At 43.0% G+C, this 17,403-nt stretch overlaps 1 protein-coding gene across 1 annotated transcript; it reads right to left on the bottom strand.

Annotated features, from left to right (window-relative positions):
* Positions 1 to 296: 296 nt before the first annotated feature.
* On the bottom strand, positions 297 to 13,518 carry LOC128755990 (uncharacterized). The gene is made up of 7 exons (XM_053860111.1): positions 12,977 to 13,518; positions 10,324 to 12,902; positions 9,472 to 9,589; positions 9,105 to 9,345; positions 3,699 to 6,243; positions 1,949 to 2,066; positions 297 to 1,822 (listed from the first exon to the last, which is right to left on the bottom strand). The coding sequence occupies exons 2-7, from the start codon at positions 12,839 to 12,841 to the stop codon at positions 1,579 to 1,581; spliced, it is 5,784 nt and encodes a 1,927-aa protein (XP_053716086.1). The 5' UTR covers positions 12,842 to 12,902; positions 12,977 to 13,518; the 3' UTR covers positions 297 to 1,578.
* Between the last annotated feature and the right edge of the window lie 3,885 nt (positions 13,519 to 17,403).

Raw genomic sequence — 17,403 nt, 5'->3', positions numbered from 1 at the left:
TGGGTGAGACTGAAGCTGTCTCTCATTTACAATATGAATTATCTCCATCCATTTTCAAGCTTCAACCTTTTCATATGAAATCCCAGTTGAATACTGGATTAAAGTCGAAAATGAGTAAGTTAAATAAGTCAACTTTTGGGTTTGAGCTTCATATACACTCACGATTTTCTTTGGTCATGTAGTTTTTTGTTGGCCAGTCCTCTAGTTTGTCCTTTACCATGCGACATATACAGGACATGTACAAGACCATGAATAAGTGCTGCTTATAGCTTGAAACACACACTTTACCTGTCAAGATACCCGGCTTATGATTTCCCTCCTAAGATAAAGGAATATCAAATTCTTTAGTCAATTGAAGTTTATTTGTAGACCAAATCATCCATTATGACGCTATAAAAAACATTTACTAGTCAGTCATAACAACAAATGCAAAAGAGTTCTTGAGCTATTTGCACAATATTAAAACCGACACTAATCTTGTTTTTACATTGGAAAACAGATCTTCAAATCAGCCTGCTATAAATTGTCATTGTAGTAAACACAAGATTTAAACTCCTGCGTTAACTTCATGGTTAAAATAGTGGCATCAAACAATCCAATCCTATCTAATTTTAAAATTAATTTTGATGAATCACAGTTAAATATTGTTCATTTTAATTCAGTTTCAATCATGTTTTCTTTTGCATTAACAAACCGACAATGGGATGGGAATATATTTAAAAAATATGAAAAATTAATTATTTAACACCACTTCTTATTTACAATTGGTTGCCTGCGACCAGCAGCAGACTATCCAGATATAGGCTGCAGCAGCTATTATTTTATTATTGTCAATATATATTAGATTACATTAGAAGGCATTTATTAGTCCAAACCTTCTCGATCGTCAGTAATCTCTCTGGCTGTGTTCGATTCATTGTGAGAGCAGCGTGGATCAGTCAAGACGCTCCATATTACGCCGCTTGTTTCCGCGCTCTCGATGCTGGACCCTGTTTTCAAAACTAGTTTTGAAAAGCATTTTTAAGCTGATGCACCAGTGACCTGTCCACAGCCCAGACAGCGCCACTGCACCTGCAGCTCATAGACCGTGCGCTCTATAGTCCGGAAATTACGGTACTTCTAAAATTGCTCATTGAACAAAATATCACCCTCAACCTAATTTCATGATTTGAACACGCGAGCGAGCAGAGAGGAGAAGGACGGACGGAGTTGACATGCTATTTATTTATTTATTCATTTTCTTTGTAGATTTTGGCGTGTCTTCTCGCTGTATGTAAAGCGACACATTGTCCCTGAGAACCTGGACTTTATCAACTCTGCTGATGGTTTAATGGCACATGAACACCGAATGTGACTTGGCTACACTTAGCGTACTCCTCACTAGAAGTATATTAAAAGTAAAAAAATAAAAAAATAAAAATAATATACATATATATATATATATATGCCTGCACCTTAAAATCTCAGTTCTGATTGGTGCCACAACTTGTCGCTTGAACTGCACCAAAACTGCACCTCATCCCAAACATGGTGCCAACAACCCTCCCAATTTGGAGCCGGATTTTGTTGGATGTAGACCTACACATTCTCCCTCTCAGTGAGGCGCAGCCGCTCATCCAAGAGGTCGTCCGTGGGCCTGGAGAGTGCCTGACGAAGTTTCTCCCAGAAGAGTGCGGCACCTTCTCCGGCGTAAGGCCAGCTCAGGTAAGTCCTTTTCTTCAGCAGCTTCCTCATGCGGTAGTAGGGAGACAGCTGAGCGGCAGGGATCTCCTCAAGGAACACCAGAATCAACACGTCCTTGCTCTCGTCAAACAGGCGGTAGCTGTCAGGACACAAATGTACTGTAAGGCGAGGAAAACCTCAACAATGAGGAACTGTGTTCCTCACTGAGCCAACACCAAAAAGTACATTTCCTTTGCCAAACTGTGCTGTGTGGTGGAGGAGTTACCTGGCGACCTGCAGCTCTTTGGAGCACCACTCGCTCTCCAGATACCTCTGACTGATCACACAGATTGTCTTCCTGCTGGCGTAGATGGCTTCTGTGATGTTGTCAATGATCGGTTTCCCTGTGGAACAGATATTGATGCTTTGATGTAGTGACATTCAAAATCAGCACGAAATGCAACCCATCTTCAAACTAGATTTGTGATCTAACACGTCAGGTTAAAGCTCAGAAATTTGACGCCCACAAAAAGGCGTATTCCTGGATGAAATTGTAAATCCACAACTGCAGAATTAATCCCAACAGGGGAGTTAATGCGGGGCCTTGAATTAGAGGTCAGATGAGTGACTCGAAGTGGATCTCTTCTACTGACTCGCCCAAGTCGAAGGGTGACTTGTTTAATTGTCATGAGTTTCCTGGTAATGGGATCAAGAGATTGCTTCATTACGCTTTCCTAAGTCACCCTGAGAACAGAGTGAATCCCCCAGAAGAACCACGGTTGAAACGATCGTAGTTCTTCTGAGGAAATAAATAATTTGATAGAGCACGCATGAACTGGTCATGATTAAGAAGCAGTGAGAAATGATCAGATTCAATTTCTGTTCCTCTATTTGGTTCCTGGCTGAGGTCTGACTCCAAGTCGCTGCCGTTGCTCCGCGTCCCCCGCCGCCACTTACGCAACAGTCACAGTCACTGAGGCATTCGTGCACAGAGTGTTCTGTGTTTGGTCTGTGATGCCACACACCCTCGAGCTAACAGCTAGCATGTCAGTTAGCACAGAGCTAAGTGTTGTTGTAAGAACATTGATGAATTTAAGTTCAAGGACCAATAAAGACGGCCCTTTTAAAGAACTGGAGCTTTCTGTCAACTGTTTCATGGTTCACGCTTCATGGTGTTAATACATGTTCCTGGATTATCTGTCATTATTTGATTGTACCTCTTTAAAAATGTATGGTGTTGGAGTATCACAGCTGAGATGAGCAGCTGTAGCGTAAACAGAAATTCAAAATAGGTCCAAACAAAGGTCATCGCGATTAGTTCAAAAATAATTAAGAGATTAGTCGACAACGAAAATAAGCCCTACTGCAGACAAAAGTCATTTGCAGCCAACTGAAACATTTAGCTGCTGTAAATGTTTTTGACTGCATTTCAATGATTTTGTCTTTTGCACTCCAGGATCACAGTAGTTGTTGGATAGTGTCTCAGAAAGATACCGGCACCTCTGCGATGTATGATTGCCAATACCAAAAAGTTGTGATGAATGAATCAAAGGGAGTTTGGTTCATGAACGCACTTCAGTTACATTTTTAAAACAAGAGCTTTAAAAGAAGTATTCTTTTTGTAATCATTTCTGCTGATTCATGAGATTTGGTAGAGTCGTGTGCCTGTACGGGGTCAGCATGTATCACCAAATCTGATCGACCGGGTGATATCAGCGTGATCGGTGAATGCCGATCACTACCTGTCACTGCTGATAAAAAAAACCCATGCATGGGACAATGCTGTGCAGCAAGTTAAAAGGCTTCGACTTCACAAAACAAAATACACCATTTAAAGCACCTCCACTTGACAGCGCACAGGGAGTTTCCCGGGTTTCCCTGCTAGTGTTACAGCTAGATGACCAGTCTTTCTCAGGTTTTGTATACGCGGAGATGGAAACGACCGAATCCGTCGCCATTTTGTAACACATTCACTGTGGCTCACAGACTCTGAAATACTGCTCCTTGAAAGAATTGTTGTCCAGTAGTGATCCTACCTGGCTGAAAGTCTCGATGATGCAGACACAGTTTCCATCCTTGTTCTCCCTCCAACTTTGGAAGCACCTCCCTTATAACCCACTCCTCATCGTGGACGTTGTAGGAGATGAAGGCGTCGTACTCCTCTGAAGCCTTTCTGTGTTTGTTCTTCTTGTCATAAAGGAAGGCCAAGAAGATGTGGTAGGCATAGGACAGTTGCCATCTCAGGAAATTGTAGGTGAAGGATACCATCAGGAACAAGAGGATGATTGATGTATTGACTACATAGAGGATAAATTCAATGTCCACTGTGCAAGAGCTAACATCCAGGTCCATCAGTTTCATGCCCTTTTGGTTTGGTGGGTCTTTGCACTCAAATTCATACGCATGAGGGACTTGCGTTTGAGTGTTGTTTTTCACCCACTGGAGGAACCATGCGTTGTCGCAGTCACATGTGAAGCTGTTGCCTTCTAAATCCATGTACTCGAGTGATGGCAGAGACTCGATCACTTCTTTAGGAATGACTGAGTAGTCATTACTTTTCCCTTGAAGAAACACAAGGTTGGTGAGGTTGGCTTCTGTGATAAAGTTGAGCAAGCGAAGACGTGTTCGAGAAACATAGAGACTTTTTAGGTTGCTGATTGGGGAAAAAAGTTGTGGTGAGATGTCGAAGAGGTCATTGGAACTGATGTCAAGCGTTTGTAATTTTGGTGTGTATTGGAACATTTTTTGGTGAAGAGAATTCATTTCACTGTTTCGTGCATCAAAGTACAACAGATTTGTTAAACCATCCAGAAAGTTACGTGGCAGGCTTCCTTTCAACCGCCGCTTTTGCACTGGGATTGCCAGAGTCTCCAGGAGCGACAGCCTTGAAAATGGAGGGTGGGGTATTGCTGAGTCATTCATGTATTTAATGTGGTTTTCTCTCATATCCAATCTTCTTAAATTGATCAGATCGTTGAAGGCGCCACTGTTTAGTTGTTCCTGTTCAATGGCATTACTCTGGAGCAGAAGAACCTTGAGATTGGTGAGTCCATAGAAAGAGCCATTCTTTATGTCCTTGATCTGATTATGGTGCAATGATAAGTTTTGCAGTGACACCAAACCCTCAAATTCGTTGGGTTTAATGCCGGTCAGGCTATTTGAATACAAAAACATGGTCCTTAAACTTGGGAAAGGTTTTCTGAACGCTCCATTCAGTTCTGCGATTTTGTTCGACTCCAGCTCCAAGACATGCAATGAGTCTAAGCCACTAAAGGCACAGGGTGGTAAATTAGTGATCGAATTATGGTGGAGGCTCAGAATACTGAGCTTTGTCAGATTAGCAAAATCATGGCATTGAAGTGAACTGATAATGTTATGGCTTAGATCCAATTTTGAAAGGTTTGGTAGCTTCCGCACAGCTGCTGGAACAGAGGGTATCTTGTTCTGACTCACAGTCAATATGCTGAGACTCCTCTGGATGGACTCGAAGGCGTTTTCGTCAATGTTCTGAATTTTGTTTTCTGCGATATCTAACTCTGTGATGTTCGTACAAGATTGGAACTGATGAGGCGAGATGGAGGTCAGTTGGTTCTGTTGAATTTGCAGTCCAGTCAAGGTTGGGATGGAGCAGGAGATATTGATGAAGGCTTGCAGGTCACCTGGCATTGCGTTCAACCGGATAGTAACAAGTGAAGTCTCGAAGCTCTCGCGCAACTCTTCCATATCGCTGACAGTCATTCGCAGTCCACCGATGTCGAGGGTGGTCACGTGACGAAGAAACGTCTGGTTCCGCACCTCCCAAGCCATCCTGTGCTTCTTTTGCGGCCCTCCAAGATTCAACCAGGTCAGATTTGGAAACACATCTGCTGTGATTCTGAAGACTTGCAAAGGATTTTGAGACAAATCAAGGTACTGGAAATTTACAGACTTGTTTGTCAGCTTCTCCGTGGTGAAAACGGCGAGGTTATTCTTCTTCATCACCAGATTCTGTAAATATGGCAGGTGCTGCACGATCAGCTGGAGTTTGTCAATGTTTTGTAGATGGTTAAAGGACAAGTCCAAAAATGCCAAGTTCTTCAGTGGCTTGAATGCAGTAGCTGAAACAGTCGTGATGCTGTTACTTGTGAGTCGCAGCTCTTTAAGGTTGTGTAGCCCCTCAAATATGTCTGCCAGCTGTCTGAGCTTGTTACTGGTCAGATTTAACTTTTCCAGGGAGGTCAAGTCAGTGAAAGAGCCTTTTTCTATCTGTGAAATATTATTGCAGTACATGTCCAACTCTCTCAGAGCAGTTAGGTGTTTAAAATGGACTACTTCTATTTTCGACAGTTTGTTCAACGACAAGTCATAACCTGTTATGGTGGGGGGAATGTCTCGAGGTGCCTCCGTCAATTCTAAGCCTTTACAAATTACAACATTGTCGCTACCTCTGTTACTAATACGGCAGTTTTTCAGGGAGAATCCAGCGACGGGACAAACTGCATTGTTGAATAGAAGCAGAAGGAAACTCAGACTGCACATTGCTGAAGTCCTTGGTCCTGTTGGTCCTGGATTCATTTTGAGCCCAAGTCGAGAAATCTGTCTGTGGTTTCACGTCCTTTGATGTTTGATGGTTGTTCTACAACAATATTAATTAAACACCTTTTAAGAATTTTAAAAGTCACAAAAAGGTATGGACAAAATGATGAGTTTACTCACAGTTTCTCAGTCTTGATTCATATCCTCTTTAATCATGAGTAGAAGCTCAGCATGTGAAACGTTGTGAGTTGTGGCGTCTGACCAGTGTGTTTCTGACCTGAAGTGAGAAAAGGCATGTAGCAAGTTTCCTGAGTTGCTCTCTGTCTTTGAGGTAGTGTTGCAGACAATACTATTGGCCAAATATAACAGTATGTGAGAATAGATCAAGAACAAAGTGATCCACACCACTCTTTGGATTACAAGGGAATATAGATCATGAAACATTTTTGCAAATTTATTTAGTTTACAGTTTTGCGTTGTAAATAACCAACTCTTGACGCTTTCACTGTAAATGAAGGGAAAAACGAAAATCTCTTAACATTTTAACCATGAGACTGGATTTCACGGTGGGCACTGTCAGATGGTGAACCGTGCTTGGTTTCACAAGATGATCTCTCAAGATGACACTTTTACTTTCACGTGCCACGCAGTTCACAACAACAACTGCAAAAAACATATCACCACATCTGCCAAATTCATTCAAACATAAGAATGTTACAGGAAAGATAGAAGATAAACCCCGCAGTCTTATCTGGTCTCCTCACCATAAGTGCAGTGTATTTAACTTTCCTATCAAGTAATCCCTCATCCATCCCTCAACTACCAGCGTTGTCACTACTTTCCGACACCTACCATTTATACCTTCATCGTGTGACTCTGTCGAGCTGCAACTCAAATCAGACCAAAGAACACACCTCACCTTGTTGTTGTTCTCGTGCTGTCTTCTCAGTTCTCCCTTGAGACCACTGAGTTTCACTTCACACCACTGACTGAAGCTGCCTCCCAACAGTGTTTCTTGACTGTCAGCTCAATGTGCTGATGGAAGCTGAAAATGTTTCTCACTCTTTGAGTTCACACTAGATCTGAACTGTTACTCTCTTTTATTCCAATTGGACAACTTTGGTTCCTCTTGACCTCTGAAGATCAAATCTGCAGTCAGTTTACTCTTTCAAAAAGTCTCCTCTCCATATTGCGGAAGATGCATTTTGAAGTGATTGCTCTCAAGTTCTCAAGTCTGAATTCTCGGCGAACGGGAGTTTACGAGAGCGAAGCCCATTATAATGTAACAGTGAGCTTTGCTCCGGCTCCAACACTGTTCTGAACCGGCCCACCTATTTGTTTGGCTGGGTCCTGGCAGAGACAATCTGCTTTGCATCAAATCTGGTGTAAGTTATGTTAGTTCTGTTCTGAAGTTCAGCGCTTCACATTGTTATGATCTCCATTAAGGTGTTGTCTGTCCACTTCCCCGTGCAGTTCTGTCGATAACCCCTTCTGAGGCTCTCCTTCTGACTGACCGAAACGCATGGTTATTTGAAGGGCTTTAAAGGAACTGACATGTTGTTACGAGGAGCGCCATCCCATTGCTGACTTAACCCCAACCTGTCAATTTGTCTGTACATGATGCGCTGCCCACGTCACGGAATAAGCTTTGATTTTGAATTTCAGATTCGTTCTGTTTTATGGCTTGGGTTTTGTTTCATAACACAACCAAGCGACATGTACAGGTTCATCCACGTACACATGTAAGACAAAAACAAGTTGTGCTGCTGATAGACTAACTCGGTGAAAAAATAATCCTCAGTCATGGTTAGTCATTCCTAGTTGAAAAACCGATGTGCAGACCTTTCTCTGGTATTTATAACTGCAGAAATACACTTTACCCGTCAACATACACAGCCGTTGCGTTCCTTCCAGAAATATCAAACCAGTTTGTCAATCAAAGTTTATTTATTGACCACATCATAAAGGATTACAACTCCAAGCGATTTACAAGTCCGTCATAACAACAAATGCAAGAGTTCTTGAGGTATTAAGTATCAACACACACATCCCCTTGTGACTGTGTTGGTGTGTGTGTGTCACAAACTCTGATCTTGTTGGTACAACGTGAGAAAGCATGAATTATGCCGGTAAACAGAATTTTTTAATAACAAGCATTAACTTCATCTTTGAAATAATACAATCAGAAGTACTTCATTCATTTTGATCAATCACAATAAAATATTGTTTAATTTAAATACATTGTACCAAGAGTTGAATGATGGGAATATATTTACACACCGAATAAGAATTTCAAATTTAACACTATTTACAATTGGTTGCCGGCAACCAGCATTAGACAATCCAGATAAAGACTGCACCAATTGTTATTTTTATTATGATTGTAAATATATCATCATCATGATCATCATGATGTAATTCCACTAAATTGTAAAATGGGGCGTCAACACTCCAGTGTGCCTAAAGATGTACTTCTACAAATGTGAACTCAAGAAAATGTTGCACACAACCTACTTTACTGCGTGGGGGTTGCTGAAGAGTAGTGCACTTTCTGGCGTTGCTCTCAGCTCAACTCTGCTGGCGGAGTACGTACACCAAATGTCACTTGGCTACATTCACACGAGTAGCCACTGGTTTCCAGCCAAGAAAGTCAACATGGCAGTCCTTCTACTAGTCTGATCATGAATGGGGTTTCTCAACCGAAAGTATATCAAAAGGAAAACATGACGTTTGCATATGTCACTGTAAAATCTCGGCTACGACTGGTTGACATGCCTCAACGTAACTTGAGTTCATATTGTTTAACTTTGCCAAATGTCGTCGTTACCGTGTCACTTGAACTGCATTGAAACTGTACTTCTGTCATCCAAAACTTACTGCAAACTCCCCTCTGAATTTGGAGTGTGAGTTTGCCCCAGCCAGACCTACACCCTTTCCCTCTCAGTGAGGCGCAGCCGCTCCTCTAAGAGGTCATCTGTGGGCCTGGAGAGTGCCTGACGAAGTTTCTCCCAGAAGAGTGCGGCACCTTCTCCGGCGTAAGGCCAGCTCAGGTAAGTCCTTTTCTTCAGCAGCTTCCTCATGCGGTAGTAGGGAGACAGCTGAGCGGCAGGGATCTCCTCAAGGAACACCAGAATCAACACGTCCTTGCTCTCGTCAAACAGGCGGTAGCTGTCAGGACACAAATGTACTGTAAGGCGAGGAAAACCTCAACAATGAGGAACTGTGTTCCTCACTGAGCCAACACCAAAAAGTACATTTCCTTTGCCAAACTGCGCTGTGTGGTGGAGGAGTTACCTGGCGACCTGCAGCTCTTTGGAGCACCACTCGCTCTCCAGATACCTCTGACTGATCACACAGATTGTCTTCCTGCTGGCGTAGATGGCTTCTGTGATGTTGTCAATGATCGGTTTCCCTGTGGAACAGATTCACAACATCAGACGGTATTTATTAATGCAGATTGATTGATTGATTTAGAGGTCAGATGACATGATCAGAAGTGGATCTCTTCTACTGACTTGCCATAGTCAAAGTATGACTTCTTTAATCGGCAACGTGAGTCCCATGGTGATAGAATCAAGAGATAAGTCGGCTTCAATAGGTCGGTCACCGAGCCTGTTCCCCAGGTGTCACCTTCTCAACAGATCTCTCAGTCTTGAAACCATGGTAGCTGTCAGAACCTTCTGAGGAAGGGAATGGTGTTTTTTGCAACCAAATCCTGGAGTTCTGATCACTCTTTGGTAACTGGGTCGTGGATTCTAAAGAGTAAGATCACTCCTCCACTATGACAAGGCTCATGAATCTGCCTATCTCAGTTGGTTCAAGTTCTTTGATATCCAGCGCCTTCCTCTATATGGTGTATAAACATCGACCAATAGCTCACAGTAGTCCAAGGGACTGCTCCGGGAGTTTTGGTGTTTGCTCAGACACATAAAAAATTAGAGGTAATATTGCCGATGAACGCACAATTTTAATTCAGTTCGTATCGTGCTTCTCGTTAACTTATTTAGACACAGTACTATGTTTGACTTTACTGGTCAAACATACTGTACTGGTGTTTTGTGTGTTGTATTGATTACCGATTGCTATTCCTGCTCAGTCTCTGAAATACTGCTCCTTGAAAGAATTGTTGTCCAGTAGTGATCCTACCTGGCTGAAAGTCTCGATGATGCAGACACAGTTTCCATCCTTGTTCTCCCTCCAACTTTGGAAGCACCTCCCTTATAACCCACTCCTCATCGTGGACGTTGTAGGAAATGAAGGCGTCGTACTCCTCTGAAGCCTTTCTGTGTTTGTTCTTTTTGTCATAAAGGAAGGCCAAGAAGATGTGGTAGGCATAGGACAGTTGCCATCTCAGGAAATTGTAGGTGAAGGATACCATCAGGAACAAGAGGATGAAGGAGGTACTGGCCACATAGAGGATAAATTCAATGTCCACTGTGCAAGACTGAACATCCAGGTCCAGCAGTTTCATGCCCGTTAGGTTTGGTGGGTCTTTGCACTCAAATTCATACGCATTAGGGACTTGCGTTTGAGTGTTGTTTTTCACCCATTGGAGGAACCATGCGTTGTCGCAGTCACATGTGAAGCTGTTGCCTTGTAAATCCATGTACTCGAGTGATGGCAGAGACTCGATCACTTCTTTAGGAATGACTGAGTAATCATTACTTCTCCCTTGAAGAAACACAAGGTTGGTGAGGTTGGCTTCTGTGATAAAGTTGAGCAAGCGAAGACTTGTTCGAGAAACATAGAGACTTTTTAGGTTGCTGATGGGGGAGAAAAGTTTCGGTGAGATGTCGAAGAGCTCGTTGGAACAGATGTCAAGCTTTTCCAACCTTGGTGTGTAGCGAAACATGTCATCATGGAGAGAATGTATTTGACTGATTCTTGTGCTGAAGAACAACAGATTTGGCAGCCCTTCCAGAAAGTTACGTGGCAGGCTTCCTTTCGTGTGCCCTTTTTGCACTGGGATTGCCAGGGTCTCCAGGAGCGACAGCCTTGAAAATGGAGGGTGGGGTATTGCCGAGTCGTTCATGTATTTAATGCGATTTTCTCTCATATCCAATCTTCTTAAATTGATCAGATCGTTGAAGGCGCCACTGTTTAGTTGCTCCTGTTCAATGGCATTACTCTGGAGCAGAAGAACCTTGAGATTGGTGAGTCCATAGAAAGAGCCATTCTTTATGTCCTTGATCTGATTATGGTGCAATGATAAGTTTTGCAGTGAAATCAAACCCTCAAATTCGTTGGGTTTAATGCTGGTCAGGCTATTTGAATACAAAAACAGCATCCTTAAACTTGGGAAAGGTTTTCTGAACGCTCCATTCAGTTCTGCGATTTTGTTCGACTCCAGCTCCAAGACATGCAATGAGTCTAAGCCACTAAAGGCACAGGGTGGTAAATTAGTGATCAAATTATGATGGAGGCTCAGAATTCTGAGCTTTGTCAGATTAGCAAAGTCATGGCATTGAAGTGAACTGATAATGTTATGGCTTAGATCCAATTTTGAAAGGTTTGGTAGCTTCCGCACAGCTGCTGGAACAGAGGGTATCTTGTTCTGACTCAGAGTCAATATGCTGAGACTCCTCTGGATGGACCCGAAGGCGTTTTCGTCAATGTTCTGAATTTTGTTTTCTGCGATATCTAACTCTGTGATGTTCGTACAAGATTGGAACTGATGAGGCGAGATGGAGGTCAGTTGGTTCTGTTGAATTTGCAGTCCAGTCAAGGTTGGGATGGAGCAGGAGATATTGATGAAGGCTTGCAGGTCACCTGGCATTGCGTTCAACCGGATAGTAACAAGTGAAGTCTCGAAGCTCTCGCGCAACTCTTCCATATCGCTGACAGTCATTCGCAGTCCACCGATGTCGAGGGTGGTCACGTGACGAAGAAACGTCTGGTTCCGCACCTCCCAAGCCATCCTGTGCTTCTTTTGCGGCCCTCCAAGATTCAACCAGGTCAGATTTGGAAACACATCTGCTGTGATTCTGAAGACTTGCAAAGGATTTTGAGACAAATCAAGGTACTGGAAATTTACAGACTTGTTTGTCAGCTTCTCCGTGGTGAAAACGGCGAGGTTATTCTTCTTCATCACCAGATTCTGTAAATATGGCAGGTGCTGCACGATCAGCTGGAGTTTGTCAACGTTTTGTAGTTGGTTAAAAGACAAGTCCAAAAATGCCAAGTTCTTCAGTGGCTTGAATGCAGTAGCTGAAACAGTCGTGATGCTGTTACTTGTGAGTCGCAGCTCTTTAAGGTTGTGTAGCCCCTCAAATATGTCTGCCAGCTGTCTGAGCTTGTTATTGTTCAGATTTAACTTTTCCAGGGAGGTCAAGTCAGTGAAAGAGCCTTTTTCTATCTGTGAAATATTATTGTGGTACATGTCCAACTCTCTCAGAGCAGTTAGGTTTTTAAAATGGACTACTTCTATCTTCGACAGTTTGTTCAACGACAAGTCATAACCTGTTATGGTGGGGGGAATGTCTCGAGGTGCCTCCGTCAATTCTAGGCCTTTACAAATTGCAACATTGTCGCTACCTCTGTTACTAATATGGCAGTTTCGCAGGGAGAATCCAGCGACGGGACAAACTGCATTGTTGAATAGAAGCAGAAGGAAACTCAGACTGCACATTGCTGAAGTCCTTGGTCCTGTTGGTCCTGGATTCATTTTGAGCCCAAGTCGAGAAATCTGTCTGTGGTTTCACGTCCTTTGATGTTTGATGATTGTTCTGCAAAAATATTAATTAAACACCTTTTAAGAATTTTAAAAGTCACTAAAAGGTATGGACAAAAGTTTACTCACAGTTTCTCAGTCTTGATTCATATCGTCTTTAATCATGAGTAGAAGCTCAGCATGTGAAACGTTGTGAGTTGTGGCGTCTGACCAGTGTGTTTCTGACCTGAAGTGAGAAAAGGCATGTAGCAAGTTTCCTGAGTTGTTCTCTGTCTTTGAGGTAGTGTTGCAGACAATACTATTGGCCAAATATAACAGTATGTGAGAATAGATCAAGAACAAAGTGATCTACACTAGTCCTTGGTCCTGTTGGTCCTGGATTCATTGTGAGTCTATATATGACAAGTCAAGTAATCTTTTGGTGGTTTTGTTCCCTTTGATGTCTAATTGTTCTGCAAAAAATGAACAAAACAGTATATTAGAATTTACAAAAGGTTAGTTAACAAAGTGCGTTTAATCCCAGAGCGTGGGCGAGAGGCAGGAATACACCCTGGACAGGTCGGCAGTCCATCGCAGGGGCAATTTTACAGTGTTCAATCGACCTCACGAAACGGTGGAACCTACGCGCACACAGGGGGAACATCACCGGCCGCCGGTCCGACCCAACCTTCCTGCAGCAAGGCAGGATGGCTAACCGCCAGGCCGCTATGTGGCCCACTATTGGCCAAATATACAGTAAAAATATATGAAGAGAATAAAGATCACTGTGATCCTCAGTTTACTTTGGATTACAATGCAATGTAGATTGTGAAATTTTAGTTTGTTTGACACTTGAGCTCATTTTTTCCTGTGGTGGAAGGATCTTTGCACAGGGCACCGTATTCCTCCTGCCTGAGGGACACGCAGTAGTTCATCTGTTGGCTGGAGGATTTCACATCGAGTATTATCACATACATGCCGGATCCCCAAATCCACAACGTAACTTGCAGACGAGTTAATGTTTCGTAACTTACCTCTGCGATTGCTTTGACAACAATGAAACTTCAAACTTGCTTCCTTTCTATGTCATGCTCTGAGGTGCTGCATCTTTTGCTGGCATCTGGCATTTACGTGATAGTACTTGAGGCGATATCCAACAGTCAACAGGTGGACTATTGCGACTCCCTCAGGCATGAAGACAAGCTCACGGAGGGTGCAACACGATCATCAGCGTGACGCATGTTTGATGGAAAGTTTCATCCTATTGGTCTTGTTTGATGGCACAGTGATACCAGCATTGTTGTATTACGTTTAAAAGGCTTAAAAAAAGTTTAATTTAGAAAGTTTATTTCTGAAATATTGGAATTAGACTATGAAAAAAACATCCATCTTTAAAATACTTTAATTATTATGTTAAATTATTCAATTTTAATATTTAAATGACTGAATTTGATTTTTTAATAAAACAAATCTAAACTCACACAAATACAAATCATTCAATTGTAAAAAAAAAACGTCTTCAACGTCTCAATATTTGGAATGTTTGATTCAACCCAGCAGTATTCAGATGGTACTGATATACTTCCGTACAGCACATTGTGGAAAACATGACTGAAGAAAGATGGCAAGTGTTGGCAGTGAAGAGATGTGAGGGAAAAGCCTGTGCTGCGCTTCACGACGTGCACCCGAACCTCGCTGTTCAAGATGATTCAAGACGACACTTTCACCTTTGCACACGTCACAGTTCACCAGACTTGCTGCAAAGGCTAAACATATCACCACCGCTGCCAAATCATCATGACAAGTTTCCAGGAAATACAACAGCAACAAAACTTCTTTAGCTGATGTGAAGAAACATCATAGCCATGTCAATTCACAACAATTTCACAATGCACCAGACGGAGTCTTTCGCTTGCTCCTGCAGTCTTATCCAGCTTTCCCACCATAAGTGCATTATTTCATTTAATTTTCAGTCCACATGGCAATGTAAAGTACTTCCGATGCCGGTGTCCGGTTATACCCTTATCGTGTGTCTCTGCCAAGGAGAAACTCAAATCCGATTCCTTTGTAAAGAACACTCCTCACCTTGTTGTTCTCGTGCTGTCTTTTTCGGTTCTCTCCTACTAACCACTGAGTTTCACATCACACCACTAACCGAAGCTGCTTCCCATCAGTCTTTCCTGTCTGTCAGCTCAATGTGCTGATGGAAGCTGAAAACATTTATCGCACTTTGATTTCACAGTAGATTTGAAATGTTTCTCGCTTTTATTCCATTGGACAATTTTTTCGATTATTATCCTCTGAAGATCAAGTCTGTGTCCCATTTCTCACCCTAACACTCGATTTTGCGTGTTCACATCTAAGAGCGAGGGCACATTCATCGCCATGATTCTGGAGCTAGGAGCTTTGTCCCCTGCTGGAGCCTTCAGGTGTTGTTGGAGAGGTTGCGCAAACCACCCTACGAGCTGTTGATGTCTTCACAGCTCGACAGGTTATCACTGACGACAGTGCTCATCTTAGGCCTAACGTTGGCCACCCCTCTACGCGGCATGTGCGACACGATATTCCCTCCTCCCTTGAGATGTGCGACGCCAAACACTCACATTTGCCCACAAATGTTGCCTCCAAGGGTCACGATTCGGACGTGAAGGATCCTGAATCCATTCATAAATGTCCAAATTCCCATGATGGAAATGTAGAATAGAGGGAAGTGAGGAGAGCAGAAACCTCAGCGGAATCAAACACGCTGCTAAAAATAACAAACGGAGGATAATGTGGTTCCAAACTCTCAATGCACAAAGAAGAGAAATGCACCAAGTGGATAAACCCGATATGCATGGCCAAAATCAGAATAGGGAGAGAACAAAAAGCATGCAGAGGTTCAAAAGCACACTCATGAAAGTTCGATATCACGAACAAAAACTGGAGCGTCAGGGAACACATGGAGGAAGACAGGGAGAGCAAGGGAAGTCGGCTTTACCAGCAGAAGAGCATGGACTATCTGACTGACCTCAGACAAGGATCATAGGTGCCTCGATAAGTGATTCGTTCCAGTTCGGTCTCATGGTCTGTCGAACAAACCAAAAGCAGAACCAACTCAGGAAAGACAAAAATAAGAAGCATCTTTGAGACATGACACATTTGCATACATCATGATGAAACTTAACACAGTGTGAAATTCATCAAGTATTCAACAGGCAGACAGTCACCATGTTCTCAAAATGTTCTGTGCTGCACAACCTAGGTACTAACACCACCCGAATTAGATGATCAGTCCCTCCAGGAAATGGTGAAGTTTCCATCATCACCGTTACCGCAACTCCAACCAATCCCCACGAGTTGTGCAAGGTGCTGTGGTTTTGTCCAGTCACAGCAACTTTCCCGCCAATTCCACCAATCACTTTAGTCCCTTTTACTCACCCCCTGACATCATATTCCCTCCCTCTTTTTTGAGATAGAGTCATGTGCGACACCAAACGGTCACATTTGTGTGATGAATAACCTTTTCATAGTTCTCTCCTAAAATTTCTGCTGTTTTTCATGGCATTATTGAAGAGTTCAGTAGTACTTTGGAATTTGCTTTGGAATTTGTTGATGGTCCCTAAGCGATGCAGGTAGATGGATACTCTTGATGTTCTAAACATGATGGTACTGCACCTGCTGCACCACCTACTGAGCTGTAGTAGCCTGGGATTAAAAAAGAAACTTAATTCCAATTTCAGTTCAAACAAAAATTTTGAGATTTTTTTGTTTCTGATTTCAAACAAAAATCCAGAACTCGAACGCCCCCGAAAAAAGTGGAAAAAAACATAACATGCGCCGGACCGATCAGCTGAGCCACGAGGCGCTTTGTTATTGTGTATAACGCAGCCTCTGTATGCAGACGTGTCCCGTTAGCTCCATTTACTGACTGTTTTTTCTTCATATTGAGGTGTAAAACTTTCCTGTCTCCGCACTGGACCGTGGTAGAGTGTCACAGGGGAGGTGCTGGAGCGCTCACTCCAGGGTTTGATGTCCTGTTGTGGGCTGGAGCTGGGACAGGGATGAGGCCAGTCTGGGACAGAGCGTGACTTGGTTTATGACTTTGTCACAGCCAAACTGCACAGAAGCGCACATTCAGAGCTGGACACGCACCGGGCACCTCTTCACTTCTGGAGAGACGTCACTCACTCGCCAACCCCTCCCACATGCAGCGGCCACACACATAGAGGAACAGCCACCTGCAGCAGACACTCTACATTCACTCCTACAAAAGACTATTTTAAGGCTTGGATTATTTCTTTTTCCATTGATTGTAATGGGAAAAATCGATTCAGAACAATTCGCTTCTCGAACGGCCGTCTGGAACGGATTGTGGTCGAGAACCGAGGGACCACTGTATGTATTTTTGAGGTGTCAGCCTAACGCTGTGAAGGTCGAGAAGGTTCCTTATCAGCTGATGTTGGGAGTGTTGGTGTGCCGGCACATCCGGTGCCGAACGCGAGCTTTCTGACTGAAGTCACTAGCATGAAGCAGGAAGTAAAACCCACATGTTCTTTAATGATCTCAGTGGCATCGAATCATGACTTGCTTCCACC

This window comes from Synchiropus splendidus, chromosome 3, assembly GCF_027744825.2.
Source record: "Synchiropus splendidus isolate RoL2022-P1 chromosome 3, RoL_Sspl_1.0, whole genome shotgun sequence".
Taxonomy (NCBI): Eukaryota; Metazoa; Chordata; class Actinopteri; order Syngnathiformes; family Callionymidae; genus Synchiropus; species Synchiropus splendidus.
This window is presented reverse-complemented; position numbering and strand designations above follow the sequence as displayed.